This window comes from Rhinichthys klamathensis, unplaced genomic scaffold (genome assembly GCF_029890125.1).
Source record: "Rhinichthys klamathensis goyatoka isolate OS25496 unplaced genomic scaffold, OSU_Roscu_1.1 h1tg000557l_1, whole genome shotgun sequence".
NCBI classification, from domain to species: Eukaryota; Metazoa; Chordata; class Actinopteri; order Cypriniformes; family Leuciscidae; genus Rhinichthys; species Rhinichthys klamathensis.
The window spans coordinates 729,246-749,158 of NW_026607025.1; the positions used below are offsets into that span (position 1 = coordinate 729,246).

General features: G+C 36.7%; 1 protein-coding gene across 1 annotated transcript; it reads left to right on the top strand.

Annotated features, from left to right (window-relative positions):
• Positions 1 to 21: 21 nt before the first annotated feature.
• On the top strand, positions 22 to 10,513 carry rhcgb (Rh family, C glycoprotein b). Its single transcript, XM_056239258.1, has 11 exons — positions 22 to 288; positions 3,217 to 3,409; positions 3,898 to 4,048; positions 4,716 to 4,863; positions 5,027 to 5,193; positions 6,315 to 6,452; positions 6,918 to 7,054; positions 7,533 to 7,657; positions 7,980 to 8,053; positions 9,761 to 9,837; positions 10,435 to 10,513. The coding sequence occupies exons 1-11, from the start codon at positions 72 to 74 to the stop codon at positions 10,463 to 10,465; spliced, it is 1,458 nt and encodes a 485-aa protein (XP_056095233.1). The 5' UTR covers positions 22 to 71; the 3' UTR covers positions 10,466 to 10,513.
• Positions 10,514 to 19,913: the final 9,400 nt, after the last annotated feature.

A 19,913-nucleotide genomic window follows, 5' to 3' on the forward strand; every position in this document is an offset into this window, starting at 1 on the left:
TTTAAAAGTGACACTAATGCGCGTCCACGTCTCCTAACAACATCCCCAGTCCTCAGGAACAGCCTGCAGACATGGGGAACTGCACTGGGAACATGTGCGACCGGCCAAAGAACACTAACATCAAATTCAGTTTACCTGCCGTGTGTTTCGTCTGGCAGTTGTCTATGATTATTCTTTTTGGGGTATTTGTGCGGTATAATGAGGAGTCAGACACGCACTGGGTTGACATCAGAAAGGAGAACAATATCACAAGTGATATTGAGAATGACTTCTACTACAGATATCCAAGTAAGTGCATCATTTAATGGATCAATCTAAGACCAATGTAAGAATCTATGATATATATTAACAAGAGCAAAAATGTGTATATACCTACAAAATAATTAACTTATATTTTATTAATATTTGTTGGTTTAATGTGGTTTCTTAAATATTTTATATTATGCATGTCTGTCCTTCTTTCCTAAAAAACCCAACAAATGCATCACTGTTCATTGATTGTGGTATTAATGTTTATCAGTTGCTTCATCTGTAAGCTTTTCTCTTGAAAACATGCATACCTCCTTATGCACATGGGACCGTGGTACTGGGGGAGGTAGAGGGTTTTATTTGCTCTTTGATTATGTAAGGATCAGTATCCATTGTCATCTTTTGAATCTTTGAAGGTGTGGTTGAATTTTTCAGTCATGTAGATCTTTAGTCTTGTGGTCAGACTATCCACTGTTCTCCAACTATCAACGTTTCAAGTGTTGGATGACAGGTGGTGTATGAACTCGGACACAAACTATTGTTTGCGGACCGATCAGATGTCATTGGATGTGTTTTGTCATGGCTGAGGTGTGACTCGCCGCAGAAGTCTGTTGGAGTTCATCTTCTAGTAGTCCACTTTCAGACCGATTATGAAAATGTTTACTGATAGAGCAAGGATTGGGTGGAGTGCTTGGTATAAATACAAGGGGGTGATGATGATAAGCTTAAGCTTATTTGTTAACTGTGTGAGATTTGATACCACTTAAAGGGATAGTTCACCCAAAAAATGAAAATTCTGTCATTAATTACTCTCTCATCTCGTTCAAAACCTGTAAGACTCTTGTTCATCTTCAGAACACAAATGAAGATCTTTTTGATATGCAACTACCACTTTGACGCCTCAAAAAGTTCATATGAACTTTTTGAACCGTCTGAAAGTTCTAATCCATATTAACTGAGCGGTTTAGTCCAAATTTTCTGAAGAGACTTTATATGATGAACCAATTGAATTTAGGCTTTTATCCACATATAAATATTAATCAGGAAACATATACAGAAGCTCAACCGAACCTGCTTGATGCGCGAGAATGAACCTCATTGGTTTTTGATGAAGCTCAAACGTGCTGCTTAACACATGAGAATGAACCTCATTGGTTCTCGCAGAAGCTCAAACGTGATGCGTAACACAAGAATGAACCTCATTGGTTCTTTCAGAAGCTCAAACGTGCTGCTTAACAATGAACCTCATTGGTTCTCGCAGAAGCTCAAACGTGCTGCTTAACACTAGAATGAACCTCATTGGTTCTCACGTCAAGCGAACATGTTTGAGCTTCCGTTTACCACAACTGATGTGTGTGTTGATGAATTTTTAGATGTGAATAAAAGCCTAAATTAAATCTGTTCATCATATAAAGCGATGGAGTCTCATCAGAAAATGTGGACTAAACTCATCGAAACGCTCAATTCATTCATATGATTACTTTTACGATCTCCTTATGAACCCTTTGAAGTGTCAGTTGTGTAGCTGTCAATGGAGGGACAAAGCTCTCAGATTTCATCAAAAAGATCTTCATTTGTGTTCTGAAGATGAATAAAAGGGTTTGTTCACACCTGCTACATCCGAATGAACTTGAGTTACTTGGCACAGAAAATGTCTTTTGTGTATAAATACAGTCCAGACAACTTAGCAAGACTTGTAATTTATCCAGACAGCTTTTACTGTATGAGTTCTGTTTGTCTTTGTTGTTGTTTTTACACCAACCTAATCGGTTGAGAAGGTTTTCAAGGTGACGCTTCATGCCAGGCTAGAATGAAAGGACAACCTTGCTAAAGAAGCAAGAAGTGTTATCAGGTTGTTTCTGGGAGATTTCACGGTAACGAATGCCAGCAGGCTCTTTTTCTCTGTGGAAATAAGGGCTTGTTCAGAAACCACAGCACTGTCTGTTTTCATTTGCAGTCTTCTGTGGCGTTACCAGCATTGAGATGTCCTTGTAGTGCATTTCTACCAGAACACCTTCACAGTAACCAGCCTGGTCCTGTTCTGAGAAATTGAAGTATCATTACTTTTCATCTCTGCTACATTTCAGTCGAATTTGCAGCTGCTTTGACCTCAGTTATGTCACCAAAAGGCTCAGATTACAGTTTGTGACTTGCTAAAACACACATTTGTCTGTAGTTATCTGAGGGTGAATTAAGATACTTATAAAATGTTTTAACAACATAATTGTTTATAAATTTGGTTAATATTACAATTTAATTTGGCTTTCTAAAGGCGGATGTGAATTTTATGATGGTAACTTAAAAATATAAAATAAATAAAAATATTTATATTGTAATTCAGATAATATTTCTGAATATAAAGTTATGATTTAATATACTGACACTTTGTTTTATTTTTATTTATTTTTTCCCTTTTTTAAAATGATTTAGTATTTTCTCACACAGTAATATATTTTATACACCACCATTGAAAACTTTGAGGTCAGTAAGAGTTTTTTCTAATTAATACTTTAATTCAGCAATGATCAATGTATTAAATTGATCAAACGTAACAGTGAACACCTTTTGTTACAAAAAAAATCTAATAAATATTTACAATAAATGCTGTTCTTTTGAACTATTGAAAGAATACTGAAAAAAATGTCTGTCTCCACAAAAATATTAAGCAGCACAACTGGTTTTAACGTCGATAATAAATGTTTCTTGAGCAGCAAATCAGCATATTAGAATGATTTCTGAAGGATCATGTGACCCTGAATACTGGAGTAATGATGCCGGACATCCGTCTTAATGGACCTAACCACCATAGACCAAATATACAGATGTTTTTCAAACGCTCTTGGTTTTTCAATTCTGAATGTGTTTACACCCTTGACAAACACCTCTTTCTATTTGACCGATTTCTTCTGATCCGCGCTATGATTCTGATTGACTGAATTGGAAATATTTAGTTTGTTTTTCCTGCAGGTTTTCAGGATGTTCATGTCATGATCTTCGTGGGCTTTGGGTTCCTCATGACCTTCCTGAAGCGCTATAGCTTTGGTGCCGTCGGATTTAACTTCCTGATTGCGGCTTTCGGCATCCAGTGGGCTCTTCTGATGCAAGGCTGGTTCCATTCTCTGGACCCAATTGATGGAAAGATCAAGATCGGGATAGAAAAGTATGTTCTCTTTTGTGAGTTATTACAGTTGCCGGGGGGGGGGGGGTTATTTAAAACCAGAGACATTTATACTGTCCTATAATTAACACTGAGAATCTCTGCATCAGAATTAGCCAATTTGTTTGAGGATTTATGTAGAAAAGCTGCAGTTTTTGCATGTGAACCTAGTGTTGATAACTTCGAAAGACACTATACAGACAAACCAGTTTGCAGGTGTCACTTCCCTGCGGGAATAAAGGATTAGAATTAGAAAAACAGCCGGACCAAACTGGAAAGTGATCGATGCAGGCACCACTATTTATTTTGTAATCAGCACTGTTTGCTACTTTGTATGAAGGACATGAAAAAGTTATAAAAATGCCAAATGTATGGTCATCTAACACACTGAATTGGATGGCTTCAAGTTGACTGAAATCAAGTGTAATGTAAGTTCAGGGCTGAAACGAATGGAACAAATGTTTCATTGAAGCGATGTCCCCTGTGTTCAGCTTGATCAATGCAGATTTCTGTGTGGCGGGGTGTCTGATCGCCTACGGGGCCGTGCTGGGGAAGGTCAGTCCCGTGCAGCTGTTGGTGATGACCCTGTTAGGGGTCACGCTGTTCGCTGTGGAAGAGAACATCATCCTGAGCGTCCTTCGTGTGAGTGATCGCTAGGCTATCAAAGATAATGTGCACCTAGTGTGTTTTATACATTTACAATCACTGTAGTGTTCATGTGTTATATATGTGTGTATGTATATGTATATATATTAGGGTTGTACATATACATATGATCCACATCACGATACTGAACTCACGATACGATATTATTGCGATACTCCAATACTGGTAAATGATTAACAAAAATGTACTGTTGGTTAAAATACTAAATTTGGTATTACATTGTTGGTGTAAATGAATAGGCTTGAACTTGGTGCTGGAAACCCAATGCACAGGACAATGGTGACACCAGAATAAAAATATTCATGATTCTGAAGCTGAAAATACAGAATTATTTTAGATGAATATGCTTCACTCTTTCACAACTAGATGTATTTAAAAGACTGTATAGGCCAGGCATTTGTCATTATCAGGACCCACAAATATTCCCCCATTGCATTATTATACATTACATTCAACATTATATATGGTGGTTTAATGTAGTAGTGACACTAAAACTCTGTGAATTTGAATTTCTTCCTTTCTTCCTATACATATTACATATTGTCACTTTCCATGATGCATATTGTTGCATTTTTGAATTGGGATTTATTGTGACACCCCTAATCTATTATATTATATTGATCAATGATTCGATCCCTGTTAGGCCAAAGATGCTGGGGGCTCCATGGTGATCCACACTTTTGGAGCTTATTATGGTCTGTCCATTTCATGGGTTTTGTATCGACCTGATTTGGATAAGAGCAAACATCTGAACGGGTCCGTCTACCACTCGGACGTGTTCGCCATGATTGGTAAGAGTCTTGTTGAGCTTAAGCTTGCATTATATTTTAGGATTAGACACGAATCGTTTTAGAAGCTGAAAGGACTACTGGTTATTCTGTGCAGCTTAAATTAAAGCTTGCTTTATTGAAGGCTCAGACAGCGTTTACATTATCATTCTGGTGTCTTGTGCAGGAACCCTCTTCCTGTGGATGTTCTGGCCAAGTTTCAACTCTGCCATTGCTGACCATGGAGACGGTCAGCACAGAGCTGCCATCAACACATACCTGGCCTTGGCCTCCACCGTCCTCACGGCAGTCGCCGTCTCCAGCCTGTTCGAGAAAACTGGGAAACTAGACATGGTGAGCATCCTTTATTATTATTAGTAGTAGAGGTAGTATTTTTGTTTTTTTTGGTAGACCTGATTCACTTATGCGTAAGATACGACTTAAAGAAGATCTAAAAGATCAAAGAGGAATTAAATTAAAGTAGATTAAATCAGTTCATTTTTATTTTATGAAATAAAAAAGACACGAGTCATGAAAAACCTGAAAATATGAGGGTATTTTCGAAATGTGATTTTCAGATATCAGCACGAGTGAGTTTGTGGTAAAACCTTTTACAGTGTTTGCTTATATGATAATTCATACTCCGAAAGAAGAACTAAAGTGACACGATTCGAGTTTAACCGGCAAAATACCGGAAGTGGCGCATTTCACGGACGAGGATCCATGAACCGCATTATTAGACCTTTTCTAAGGCTGCACAAATGGGCATTTGTTATAATACATAATGTACATAAGTTGATTGTTTATATAATCTATATTACATTATGCATTTTAACAGTGTTGTTCAATAAAACCATGAGATCAATTGCTTTTGATACTTTATTTGAACCAATTATTATTGGTTGCAGTTGCACATGCATTTTTAGTCATTTTAAAGGCTGTTGTTCTAACTTTATTATACCAAAAATGGTCCAAATAATCGGTGAAATAATCGACCAATTACTCGATAACCAAAATGATCTTCGACAGCCGTAGAATAGTTAAAACATTTCAAAATGCACCTGCATTGTGACGTCTTTCAGTCGAATAAAAGACTATTTTGTCATTGAAGATTTAAATATGGTGTTAAAATATCGTCTCGTTCTCATGAACTCAATATCGTGTATTGTCTCGTGAGGCAAGTGTATCATCACACCCCTAACTATTACTATTATTTTTCGTTTTTTTATTATTATTATCCAGTTAATGCAGTGAGAGGACAAGTCTTGGAATATCATTGGTGGTTGACCAGTTCATTTCTATGATTGTCCAGTCAGTAATTCAGTTGTACAGTCAGTAATGCATATGCAGTGTGTACGCGTACCCTCACTTGTTCCTGTTCACCAACACTTTTTACATGTTTTCCCCCCAGTTCGAGCACTGTGCATATGTGAATTTGAACCCAAGATTAAATGCCATGTTTTTTCCGCTTCCAGGTTCACATCCAGAATTCCACGCTGGCAGGCGGAGTTGCTGTGGGAACAGCAGCTGAGTTTATGCTCATGCCATACGGTTCTTTGATTGTGGGTTTCTTCTGTGGCATTATTTCCACGATGGGTTACATTTTTATTTCGGTGAGTCTTACCTGTCAGATGAATTATTCCAGTTATTTCTTATTTACTTTAAACCATCTGCGTTTCTTCAATTATTTACAGTATTTAACTGGATTTATTCGATCATGAACATTGTGACAGTAAAAGCTTTGTCTTTTGTTATAGGGATACTTTCTCACAAGTTGTTCCAAACCTGTATGAATTTCTTTCTTCTGCTGAACACAAAAGAAGATATTTTGAAGATTGTCGGTAACCAAACAGTTGATGGTAGCCATAGACATCCATAGAAATATTATGAAAGTCAATAGCTACTGTCAACTGTTTGGTCACTGACATTCTTCAAAATGTCTTTTGTGTTCAGCAGAAGAAAGAAATTCATACAGGTTTGGAACAACTTGAGGGTTAGTAAAGGATGACAGAATAAAACATTTTGGGCGAACTATCCCTTATGATTGCATAAATCTCTCATTTGTCTCTGCTCCTCAGCCGTTCTTGGAGGAGAAGCTGAAGATTCAGGACACGTGTGGGATCCATAACCTGCACGCTATGCCAGGGGTCATTGGAGGAATCGTGGGCGCCATCTCAGCCGCTGCCGCCACCAGCACCGTTTATGGAGAGTTAGGGTCAGTAAACAGTAAATAATAATAAATAAATAAAAATTACAATGTATGTATTTCATGTAAGATATCATTTTCAGATTGCATTAGAAAAATAACCTATAATAATACTTATTTTCTTAATAGTTTTTCCTATTAATAATATGTATAATTAAATAACAACAATGATATTGTTTATTATTATTATTATTAAAAAATAGTACTTATTATTAATGTTATGTATTATAATTAAATAACACTTATTAATATTGTTAAATGTTATTTAATACTAACATTAATGTTATTGATTATAGTTGAATAATATACAAGAACAACAATTATTAGTAGCAGGACTAGTCTTTTTTAATTATATTAAATAATAATGTATTAATATTACTACTTAGTACCACTACCAATATTAATAATGTATTATTAGTAGTAGTTTTATTACAAAAATTATTATTATTGTGCCCAGTTAGTTCACTGCAATATTTGTCCATTTCAGGTTGGAAAACACATTTGACTTTACGGGAGCTATTGCGAAACGGGTGCCCACTGTCCAGGGAGGATACCAGGCAGCCGGACTCTGTGTGGCCTTGTGTTTTGGAATCGGAGGCGGTATATTAGTTGGTAAGAGTCTTTTGAGAGATGAATCTATTTTAAGTGCATACTGTGATGGATTCTCACTGTATGCCGCAGTACACCATACAATACTTCTGAAAAGCTTGCGGATCTGAAGGGCTTTTGTTGCAATTGTTTGTTGTGTCGTGGCACAGGTGTGGTGCTTGTAACATGAAAACTAGAGAGGACAGTGTAGGATGACATTTTGGTAGTCAGTCTACAAACACACCTGATCTTCAGCTAACGTTAATGGACAGGCGTATTAGATTTCAGTTTGTAATGGAAATGTCACATTTATCATGTTGACATAGCTGTATTGTTCCACCAACAGGCCTGGTTCTGAAGCTGCCCATCTGGGGGGATCCTGCCGATGAAAACTGCTTTGAGGACGAGATCTATTGGGAGGTCAGACGATTGTTTTCTCTTTTAAATGTTTACAGAGAAATTTTACAAGGCTTTTTTCAAGAAATTTCTCTCTCTCTCTCTCTCTCTCTCTCTCTCTCTCTCTCTCTCTCTCTCTCTCTCTCTCTCTCTCTCTCTCTCTCTCTCTCTCTCTCTCTCTCTCTCTCTCTCTCTCTCTCTCGTTTCAAGATTAAATGGCTTTATTGGCATGGTGAAAAATCTTTATCTAAAGCATTAATAACACTATACAATAAAAAAATAAAAAAATATTTATAAAATAATGAAGAAAAATAAATATTTAACATGAAAATAAACATAGCAATAATCTATCTATCTGTGTATATACACTCACATAAAGGATTATTAGGAACACCTGTTCAATTTCTCATTAATGCAATTATCTAATCAACCAATCACATGGCAGTTGCTTCAATGCATTTAGGGGTGTGGTCCTGGTCAAGACAATCTCCTGAACTCCAAACTGAATGTCAGAATGGGAAAGAAAGGTGATTTAAGCAATTTTGAGCATGGCATGGTTGTTGGTGCCAGACGGGCCGGTCTGAGTATTTCACAATCTGCTCAGTTACTGGGATTTTCACGCACAACCATTTCTAGGGTTTACAAAGAATGGTGTGAAAAGGGAAAAACATCCAGTATGCGGCAGTCCTGTGGGCGAAAATACCTTGTTGATGCTAGAGGTCAGAGGAGAATGGGCCGACTGATTCAAGCTGATAGAAGAGCAACTTTGACTGAAATAACCACTCGTTACAACCGAGGTATGCAGCAAAGCATTTGTGAAGCCACAACACGCACAACCTTGAGGCGGATGGGCTACAACAGCAGAAGACCCCACCGGGTACCACTCATCTCCACTACAAATAGGAAAAAGAGGCTACAATTTGCAAGAGCTCACCAAAATTGGACAGTTGAAGACTGGAAAAATGCTGCCTGGTCTGATGAGTCTCGATTTCTGTTGAGACATTCAGATGGTAGAGTCAGAATTTGGCGTAAACAGAATGAGAACATGGATCCATCATGCCTTGTTACCACTGTGCAGGCTGGTGGTGGTGGTGTAATGGTGTGGGGGATGTTTTCTTGGCACACTTTAGGCCCCTTAGTGCCAATTGGGCATCGTTTAAATGCCACGGCCTACATGAGCATTGTTTCTGACCATGTCCATCCCTTTATGGCCACCATGTACCCATCCTCTGATGGCTACTTCCAGCAGGATAATGCACCATGTCACAAAGCTTGAATCATTTCAAATTGGTTTCTTGAACATGACAATGAGTTCACTGTACTAAAACGGCCCCCACAGTCACCAGATCTCAACCCAATAGAGCATCTTTGGGATGTGGTGGAACGGGAGCTTCGTGCCCTGGATGTGCATCCCACAAATCTCCATCAACTGCAAGATGCTATCCTATCAATATGGGCCAACATTTCTAAAGAATGCTTTCAGCACCTTGTTGAATCAATGCCACGTAGAATTAAGGCAGTTCTGAAGGCGAAAGGGGGTCAAACACAGTATTAGTATGGTGTTCCTAATAATCCTTTAGGTGAGTGTGTGTGTGTGTGTGTGTGTGTGTGTGTATCTATATATATATATATAAGAAATATTTTATATATATCTATATATTATAATTTTTGTAAATTTAATTAGTATAATGTATATCTTTTTTTTTCTTTTTTCTTTTTACCTCGTTGCAGGTTCCAGAGGATGAAGAAAGTGTTCCTCCCATCCTGACCTACAACAACCACATGATCCCCAACAAACATGCAAACACGTGAGTACAGAAATAAAACTGTGAGCCCAACTTTAAAACGGGGCATGTCTTCTTCAGTTACTATTTCTTCAGTTAGTGGTTTGTTTATGTGAATTCTAGAGTAAAATTGTATCTAGTATCCTATTACAATTTCTTTTCATACATAAAATATCCACCAGGGGGAACATGAGGGCTTAGAATGACAATAGAGGCATTGGTTAAAGTTCAGGAAGCTTTTTGCACTTTTAGAGACATTTGTACACTAAAAAAATGTAATCATTTTAATGTAACAATTGTTTAAAGCTTAATTATGAAAATGCTAGGCATACTAACAGCCACTAAATTGAAAATGCAGTGAATTAATACATAAATTAGTAATACTTGTAGTTATCTTTATCATAATAAAATTAATAATAATAAATATTATTATTCAAATATAAGTTACATTTATTTTATTAAAAGAAAGATTGAAAGAGAGCTTTGATACATAGTATTTCTATGCTGCCATCTCAGATCACGTGATCTCTCCACCACAAGGTGGCGCTTGGTGACCGCGTTTAGTTTCGGACCAGCAAAATCAAACTGAAAGCTGAAAGTAACGCATGGTTTCTCATACAGGACAGAGACAAACTTCGTGGAGCAGCATTAACACATGGAATCAGATCCGTGTCACTGGGACAAGCATCTGCTTTCCCTGAAGACAGCAAAACTCACTACCGGCCAAAAATTAGAAAGAAGCCATAAAGCACAGATCCACAATATCTATGAAAGAGAATGCATTTATTTTTTATCAAATTTGCAGATCCAAATAACTACTGAATATATTTGCATATCAAAAAGATTATCAGATTAATCAGAATTATAAAAAAAAATCTTTTAAAAAAAAAGGGAATGATTCTAGATTAAAGTGACTTTCCTGTGAATGTGTTCAGAGAAAATGTGACCAAAAACCCACAACCTCTAAACCTCCAAGCTGTTACATTTTTAATGAAATTTAATTGTTGTTCATTTAAGCATTATTCAAGCATTTATTTTTTCCTTGGTCATTATGATGTAAAAATGTTCTAAAAATGTTTGTCTTAAAATTTTAGGTGAGAAACCACATGTTGTATTCACATATAAAATCTATAATCTTTTATTTATAGACCCAATAATTTGCATGTCCATGTCAATCAGCATGCCTGCATAACATCTCTAAATCAAATATTTGTCATTTTCTTAATGCTTTAACAAATTTGACCAAACAGTGGCAACAATGTGCAATATCTGTATGTAAATATTCTTACATGGTTTTTCCTGTCTCTAATAATGTAACATTTAATTTGTTTTGATCTTTCAGTGTGTTATCTTTTATTGTAAAAAAAAATAATATTAAACATTTCACTACTGTCTAATACCAGATAAAATTATTGAAGTGATTCTTACCTTAGATCAATGTGCTTATTTTTTTCCCACACTCATTCGTAGCACATAAACAAACAAACATGAAATACAGCACATTAGAATCATTTAAAAAAAATAAATATGATTATGCCCACTGGTCTTAAAACATTTAATTTGCTGTGCTCATTAAGGCTACTCTTTTAGGCTAAATCTGATTTATTTATTTTGCATATCCAGATTTTATTCAGATGAGTTTTTTGAATGTCAGGACAGCAAAAAAATACATACATTTTACATTTTTAATTTTTAAAATGCATTTGGAGGTGGTTTGAAATGTGTTTCCACTCAGACTTTTACAGATGCTTCTGATTCTAGATGTTCTGGCTGCACAAATCGTATTTTCAAATGGTCTTTTGTGTCACTCTTAAAGGGTAACTCTTGCCAAAATTGAACCTATGCTCTTTTTGTTTATCTACCCAAGTCTAACACATGAACTTGAGCATTGAATTTGTGAATTTCTATGGAATTTCTATTAGGAGCTTTCCATCTTTACTCTCCTTATGTTAGGTTGCATTCGGAGATCGACTTCTTTTGACACCGGAAACATTAACTGATAAAGTGAGTCGTACAAAACCTTTCTTTTTAGTAAACTTTGTGTAGACAATGAATTCAAAGCTCTAGTTCATGTGTAGAGGCCCTGGTGATACTTCGAGCACAGTTTTATGTTGTGTCAAGCCTTCTTAGTGTTCTAAAAACAGCGATTTTGATGCTATCATAGAAGTGCCCCATGCACTCCCATTCAAAAGGCATTTTTACCTAAAACGGTCAATCTTAAAAGTGGCGTTTCCATTCTAATTATGCTTTTACCGAAAGTTTGACTCGGGTAGATAAACAAAAAGAGCCAAGTTTCAATTTTGGCAATTGTTACCCTTTAAAGCTGCCAGTAACTTTTTTTTGTGGCGGATTAAGATTTTAAGACTCTTATCCGACGTCAATCTGACGTCAATTTCAGCACTGACCCCTAACCTAACCACTACAAAAAGAAATAATTTGTTAAATAAATAAAATGTGTTTCATGTGAAAATTTACATTCAGTTAGTATTATTTTACAATAGCCATTCAGAAGTAATTCATATAAACTTCTGACAACAGAAGGTTACATCAATGATAGCTCAAGTAGAAAAAAATCTTACAAAATCAGGTTCCCACTTTTTGCAATGTACTCTATAAATGATAAATTTCTAAATATCTATAAACTTGTGAACACAAATGTTATAACCTGCTGCAAGTATGTAACCTTAAACATTTTAGAACTATGGTGAACCCAACTGTTACAGGCATAATAATAAACATCTGTTTCACTTCAAGATATGATATAAATTTGAAAAAAGCACGCTTTAAAATATAATCGAAGTAAATCTAAACAATTGAAAAATGAAATGCAAACATGCCATGGTTTTAGACTGGTCTTGCAATAACATCTCTATAGCTAGGCGGCGGCCTATGGTTTTGAACTGAAAATAAAATGTAAAGACTCACACACGTTTACACTCTGCCTCTTTCTGCAACTTTTTTGCAAAGTAGCCTACAACGTGAAAGTGCACGGCTGATGCTCTGTAGTGGATTCACACATACATGAGCGTCGCGAGGCAGTTTCATTTCGATTGAAAGGACCCAAAACACGCGAAACCGCACAGCACACTCCCAGAATCTGTACGGTGCGTTTCATAGCCTAGCGCGGAGCAGAGCGAGCGTTTTCACTTCATATAGTTGAAGCTAAACTTCTATATGAAGTGAAAACGCTCGCTCTGCTCCGTGCCAGTGGACACTGTTTATGGGCGTTGACATGAAACGCGCGTGCTCACGCAGTAGTGTGAATCTGGCGGTAGATCACGCGTCCACAGAACAAAAACTTATAAAATAATACAATTTCAACAAAACATTCGGGGAATTTAGAACGTTCTGATGAAAGGATATAATACGTTTGAGAATGAATCGCTTAAAGGAGAGAAAAAATATTTGCGTGGTGCCCTTGCATGGGCCCAATTGTCCATATGGCTAATCCGCCTATGTTTATATACCAGTCTACCAGTTTCTCAGGGCACTTGGAGAGCGAGATGATGCACCACCTCCATTTTTCATGCAACCGTTTTGAAAGCCTCGTCACTTACGTTTTTTTTTTTTTTTTTTTTTTTTTTAAATGTAAATAACCCGTTAAACATGAACGTATTATTCAATCGTTTCTCCTATATAGAACCTTTTCGGCATAAAGGTTCTTTAAAATTGAGTCAAGAACCCGAACGTTTTGTTCTAAAAGGTTGCAAATGTTAATTGTTAAAGAAAGTGCACTTGTTGAAATACAGTTTCATCCACTGAGCACTCGAGGAAGGATGTTCTGCTGTGTAAACTTTGTTTTGACCCTTTGATTCCGGTCCTTTTTGGCCAGTGACCATCTTGATGTCACTTGTTCACTCATGGTGCCCATCAGGGTGAAAGGTCATGACCTTTGCTTGTCTGGGGTCGATTGGTTGATGAAAGAGGTGATGATGCCACATGTTTGTCTCATTAAACACAAGACCAAACAGATATCTGGATGTTGGAGGTCAAAGGGTAGAGGAATGCAGTATAAGACATTTGAAATTCAAACAGCATACACAGTATATTATTATTAGTCATTTCTTTTTTGCAGGAAATTATATTCAAAATATTTTTCAGAATATTAGTATGATTTCTGAAGGATCATGTGACACTGAAGACTGGAGTAATGATGCTGAAAATACAACTTTGCATCACAGGAATGAATTACATTTTAATTAAAATATTTAACAATACTTCTGTTTTTACTGTATTTTTGATTAAACGAATGCAGCCTTGGTGAGCATAATAAACCTCTTTCAAAAACATAAAAAAAGGTAATGTTTCCAAATTAAGACAGTTTTTATTTTATTAAATGTGGAACATTGGTATTTGAAATGAACAGCCAAAAGTTTTATTCTTAAATGCTTACAATTATTTTTGTAGACACATATAGGCTACATTGTTCCTATGCATTAAAATATACAGTTATAAAGTTAAACAAAAATAGCTTTTTTTGTTTTTAAAGAAATGAAGAGGATAAGTTATTGAAGAAAAAAGCCAACAAATGCCCAGCACGCCAACTCTTTCCTGAAGTTGGTCACTACACAATTCTCGTTCCATTTTGTGTCGTTTCACAGTTTCAAACACGGTAAAACATTTCATCAAACTGTCTTCCTGTCTGTGTCCATGAACGCAAGCCTTTAATTCCCCCTCTCTGGGAAGTCAGCATGTGACATACTTAGATCTTCGCTCCCATCTCGTCAAAGGACGTGAGGAACAAACAAACGGTCCAATTAACTGCTTTGGGATCCTGCAGAGGGAAGCGGGAAACCCCCTCCTTTCTATTTGCACTCACACACCCCTTCTCCACCTTCTCAGCATTCAGAGCCCTCGCTCTCATTCTCTCGTCCCTGCAGGCCTTTCGCGGCTAATGTATATTCATTTACCACTTAAAGGACGGACACAGCACCCTGTTAAAACTAAATCAAGCTCCATTCATGACATGATCCTTTTCGCCAGGCTCAAAGGGCCCCGGTCTCAGGGGGGCCGTGACCCTGAAGACGCAGAGAAGGGTAGAGCGAGGGAGGGGTGGGTTTGATCCTATAGCCCCCTAAAAAAGACAGCAGTGTCTGCCTCTGGTGATTAAGCCGGCCAATGGCGGACACGGCGAGCCCAACGGCGGGAATTTAGAGAAGGCGTGCTGGAGATTAAAATATGTCACGCCCATTTAGAGGCGCTGGGATAAAGGAATAAAGGAGCGTTATAGGAGGGAATGAAGGGATAGTGGGACGAGGTCTTTTCACGGCTGATGACTGATTGCCCGTCTTTTGATTGACAGCCAGTGTGGAGCTGAAGGGTGGGAAAGTTCTGGGTGGGGTTGAGAAATGAAGGTTAGGACATTGTGTGTGTGAGAAGAGAGGCTTTGGTGAGAATCTCCACGCCGGTAAATTAACTGTGACCGTTACAGACGCTCAGCAGCACGCTGGATATTACAAATAAATGTTTTACCAAGATTAGAAAGGATCATGTGGAATTAAACGTGGGCATTATGGCCCCGAAATGTGTTGAGATGCTCAAACCACACATTAAAATGTCCTTTATTGCAGTTAATAATATATCAGAACTAATATATATACATTTATATATATAATAAACATATTTATTTAAACATACAGTATGTTAAAATCAAATCAAACTTTTGAAAGCTGTTTTTATAGTGTTTCTTTACAAAGTGACATCGCCATCTACTGGCCTGGCATGAATAATACAGCATTTTTAGTCGTTTTCGCGAAGCCATGTGAACACGATCATTTTGACTACGTTGTCGTCTGTACGCGAAAAATGCAAAGGCAACTCTTTTCCGTTTTAAGTACATCGTTGTCGTTTAAACGTACCCTACAAATCATCGCAAGAATGGCTCAGAAAAGTTCTGTGCGACTTCAGGGCTTTACACTACATTGTTTTCAACTAAAAACAGAAAACTTTTTATGTGTTTTGGCCATTCATTTACACGACAACGATGTTTTGGGGGCCTGAAAACGCAAACTTTTGAAAACGGGATTCAAAGTGCAAGTTTTGGAAACGATACCGTTATCACCTCCGTCACCGTGTAAACTACAAAAAAGCGAATTTGTGAAAAAATGTGTGATGTCGTGTGCATGCAAATCACGTGTTCAGTCTATAGCCATGTCCTGTTTCTTTTTACAAATTGACACCGCCATCTACTGGCTTGGCATGAATAATACATGTGAATAATACAGTATTTTTAGTCGTTTTCACAGATTTATGTAAACGGGGATTGTTTTGATAACGTTGTTGTCTGTACATGAAAACGCAAAGGAAAAACGTTTCCATTTTTAAACATGTAAACATAGCCTTAGTGTCCAAATACTTTTTGGAGTGCCTTGATGTAGATTCATAATAGAAATTTGTATTTGTTATTTACTTAGCTTTGCATTTAACGCTTTAATCGTACGATTCAAATGTTTTCTACTGTATTTCTGCTGTTCTAATGTAGGAACCCAGTGAGATTGTGAGGTCATGAGTGTTTCTGGGCTCTACACTCATAAACCAGCCTGTAAATCCAGACACAGCTCCATAAACACGTTTACAAAGGCGCCAAACTGTCTTTCCCTGTCTTCGGTCTGAGCCCTTTGTTTGAATTAGTTTCATTGAGGAATCTGTAAGTATTATGGGATGTTGGTGTAAATCTCATTCAGGAAAAGCAGCAGTAAAACCTTTTAACGATTGCTGGCCCGTGTTAGGATGCAGCTCTTCAGTAAAAAAAGACCTGATTAGCGTTAGTTTTATCGGTCCTTAACCGAGGTTTTTTTCTGTGGTTTCTAGTGATGGACCAGTATATCGACCAGCCTGATTGTCAATATTTGTGTATTTTGAGCTCCAAAGCATCAGCTGATAACATTCATCCAATCAACACAACCAGAATCTATTTTCAGCATCATTACTCCAGTCTTCAGTGTCACATGATCCTTCAGAAATCATTCTAATATGCTGATTTGCCGATCAAGAAACATTTTTTTATTATTATTATCAATGTTGAAAACAGTTGTGCTACACTCTAAAAAATGCTGGGTTGTTTCAACCCAAATTTGGGTCAAATATGGACAAACCCAAATGTTGGGTTAAAAATGTAATAAAAAAATGTACAGTTGAAAGTGAAAGTTGAAGTTGGGTTACAATTTTAAATTACATTTTTAACCCAACATTTGGGTTTGTCCACATTTGACCCAAATTTGGGTTAAAATAACCCAGCATTGTTTAGAGTGTACTTCATATTTTTGTGAAAACCACGATACATTGACTAGAAAGTTCAAAAGAACAGCATTTATTAGAAATAGAAATCTTTTGAGACATTATAGACGTCTTTACTGTCACAGTTAACCAATAAAAGGATTCATTTCTGAATATTAGCTACACTTTTGATTGTGGCTTGAAGTTTCTTAGCAAGAATATATGTCAGTTATTTCATAATCTGAGGTGTTCCTGCTTGATTTATTTGTTTATTTGTACAATGGCCTCCTTCTGAACCCCCCGCCCCCCCACTCCCACCTGTCATAATTGGCGACCCGCCGCCGGCTGTGTGCCTCACACACTCCAGGTATCCGGTGACTCAAAGGGTCGGTGAGTGCCCCTGTCAGCACACCGCGGTGAGGAACAAGAGATTAACCCTAATCCAATCCACTCAATCCTTCTCCTGCGTTCCTCTCGCTGTTCCTTCAACCTGGAGGAGGAGCCGTGGCTTTCAGGTCAGCGTTGGAATCTCTGGCCTGAATAGAAGCCCACCAGGAAAAAAAGCCCTCGCTTCAGTACGGTGACCACGGCTGGTTGGCTTCTGAATGGCTCTCTGTGACAAAGGGTCTCTTTCACCGGATAAATGAGGAGGATGCCACTGCAGATGTCTGAGACGTCTCTGTTAGCGTCTGACTGACGTGAGACTGCACGCTCGGCTCTCCGGCACCTGTCTGAGAGTGTGTTGAGTCCTCTGACCTGAAGATGGTGTGGAGGCCATGTTTCCCATCAGGCTCTGTGAGATCTCAGCACACACACTTCCGTTTGAGGGCATCGCCTGTGTAATATGTGTGGCAGGACAGCCATGTTAGGTTTAGTGGAAGGAGATACTTTGTTTCAATACATTGCATTGGTAGCACTTTATTTTACAGTCATGTTCCCATTGTACTTATTACCCAGTAATTGTACTGTAATAACTAGATACTAACCCTGAACCTACATCTAAACCTAATCTTAACCCAGTTGCCTTATGTTACAGTGTATTCTTAGGTAAGTACACATACTGTAAAATAAAGTGCAACCATTACATTTATAGTGGATCTTCGCCATATATTGTATTTGTTTTGCATGCATGTGTACACTGCATTCATTATTGCATTTAATATTCATGGCTTGATTATTTAATTTTATTTATTTATTTTTTGGCTCAAAAAGCTTTTAGTGCATTTTTAATAGATAATCAACCAAGCTGAAGGTACATTTTCTGGGAGTTCTGAACAACTAAGGGGAGTTAAAAATGTATGCCTATAATTTATAAATAATAATAAGTATGCAGGAGAACAAGAGTGATGCAAGCACCACTAATGATAATAATGATAATATATGTTTAAAAAAAAAGTAAAAATGTAATAAAAAAATTGCAAAACACTCAGATAAATGTAATAATAACAACAACAATTTAGAATTAATAAAAAAAAAAAAAATTCTTAATGATAAGGAATGGAAATATTAATTGAAAAAATAATGTTACCGGTAATTTGTTTTTAAATTTATCCTAATATCAAAATAGTAAATACTTTTAATATTAAAACATTCAGATAATTTAATACTACTACTAATAATTAATAAATAAATAAACATTCATTTTTAAAAATAACGTTAATTTAAAAAAAGGTGGCCCTAATATCTTAGATAAATGTAATAACAATGTATAAATATCAAATAATACACTAAGATTACAATAATAATAATATTTCAAAAAAGAATTTAGAGACATTTATTTTTCTTAATATCTTTAAATCAAAACAATCAGATAATTTATTAATAATAATATTTATATTAGTATTCATTTTTAAAATGTTTAAATGTTCTTAAAATGTATCTTAACATCAAAATACGCAGATAAGTTTGTTACAAAACAGTCAGAATTTTAATGAATTGCAAACAAACTTGTTTGTTTTTTTCATTAAAATGTATCACCGTCTGTAAAATTATGACATCATAAAAACCACCAGACACTTTCCTAAAACATCTGTCTTTTTCCTGAATGCTGTACATTTTTCAGAATCTTGTGTCAAATTAAAATTAAATATTGAATAATATATCGTTACATTATTTTATATATTCAAAAATGTTTAAACAAGAGTCTGATGTAATATTTTGAACACACTCATTATTGCTTTGCAAAACTAAAACTAATACTGTATTATGCCTTATCATTAATATTACAATAGTAATCATGCCATGAATAAAGGTATCTGTTTTCCCATACCGTGTCAGTGTGTGTTTGTGTATGCTGATCACACTCCTGGTGTCTGGCCCCCGTGCCCCAGTCGGAGCCCTGAGGTGGGGCGTCTCACTCACACTTTGGGATATATGGGTACCACATTGTCCCAAACATGTCTCCGCTCTCCTCCCTATATACTCTAGGACTGTCTGGATGTGTTTTCCCAGACAGCCACCCTCCCTACAGGGGCTGAGAGAACCGTGACCCCCTGTGTGAGCACAGGCCTCCAGACAGCAGGGGTCAGAGGTCAACACCAGCTGTCACTTCACCCCACTGCTGCATTATAGTCCTGATTAAGGGATGGAGGAATGCAGACGTACATTCCTCGGGACGTCTCATCAGAGAGAGACAATACTGCAACTCTTATACAACAAATAAGCATGTATTAAAACTGCTCAAAACTTGGTCATGAAGAAACATATTAGTTTAAGTTATATTTCAGCTATATACAAATGTAATGTTTTCATGATGAATAGAAATGTGTTTTCATGATGAATAGAAATGTGTTTTCATGATGAATAGAAATGTCTTTTTTATAAAGTATGTTTCAAATGTACACATAAAATCTGATATGTAGCCTATTATTCATATTTGATTTGTT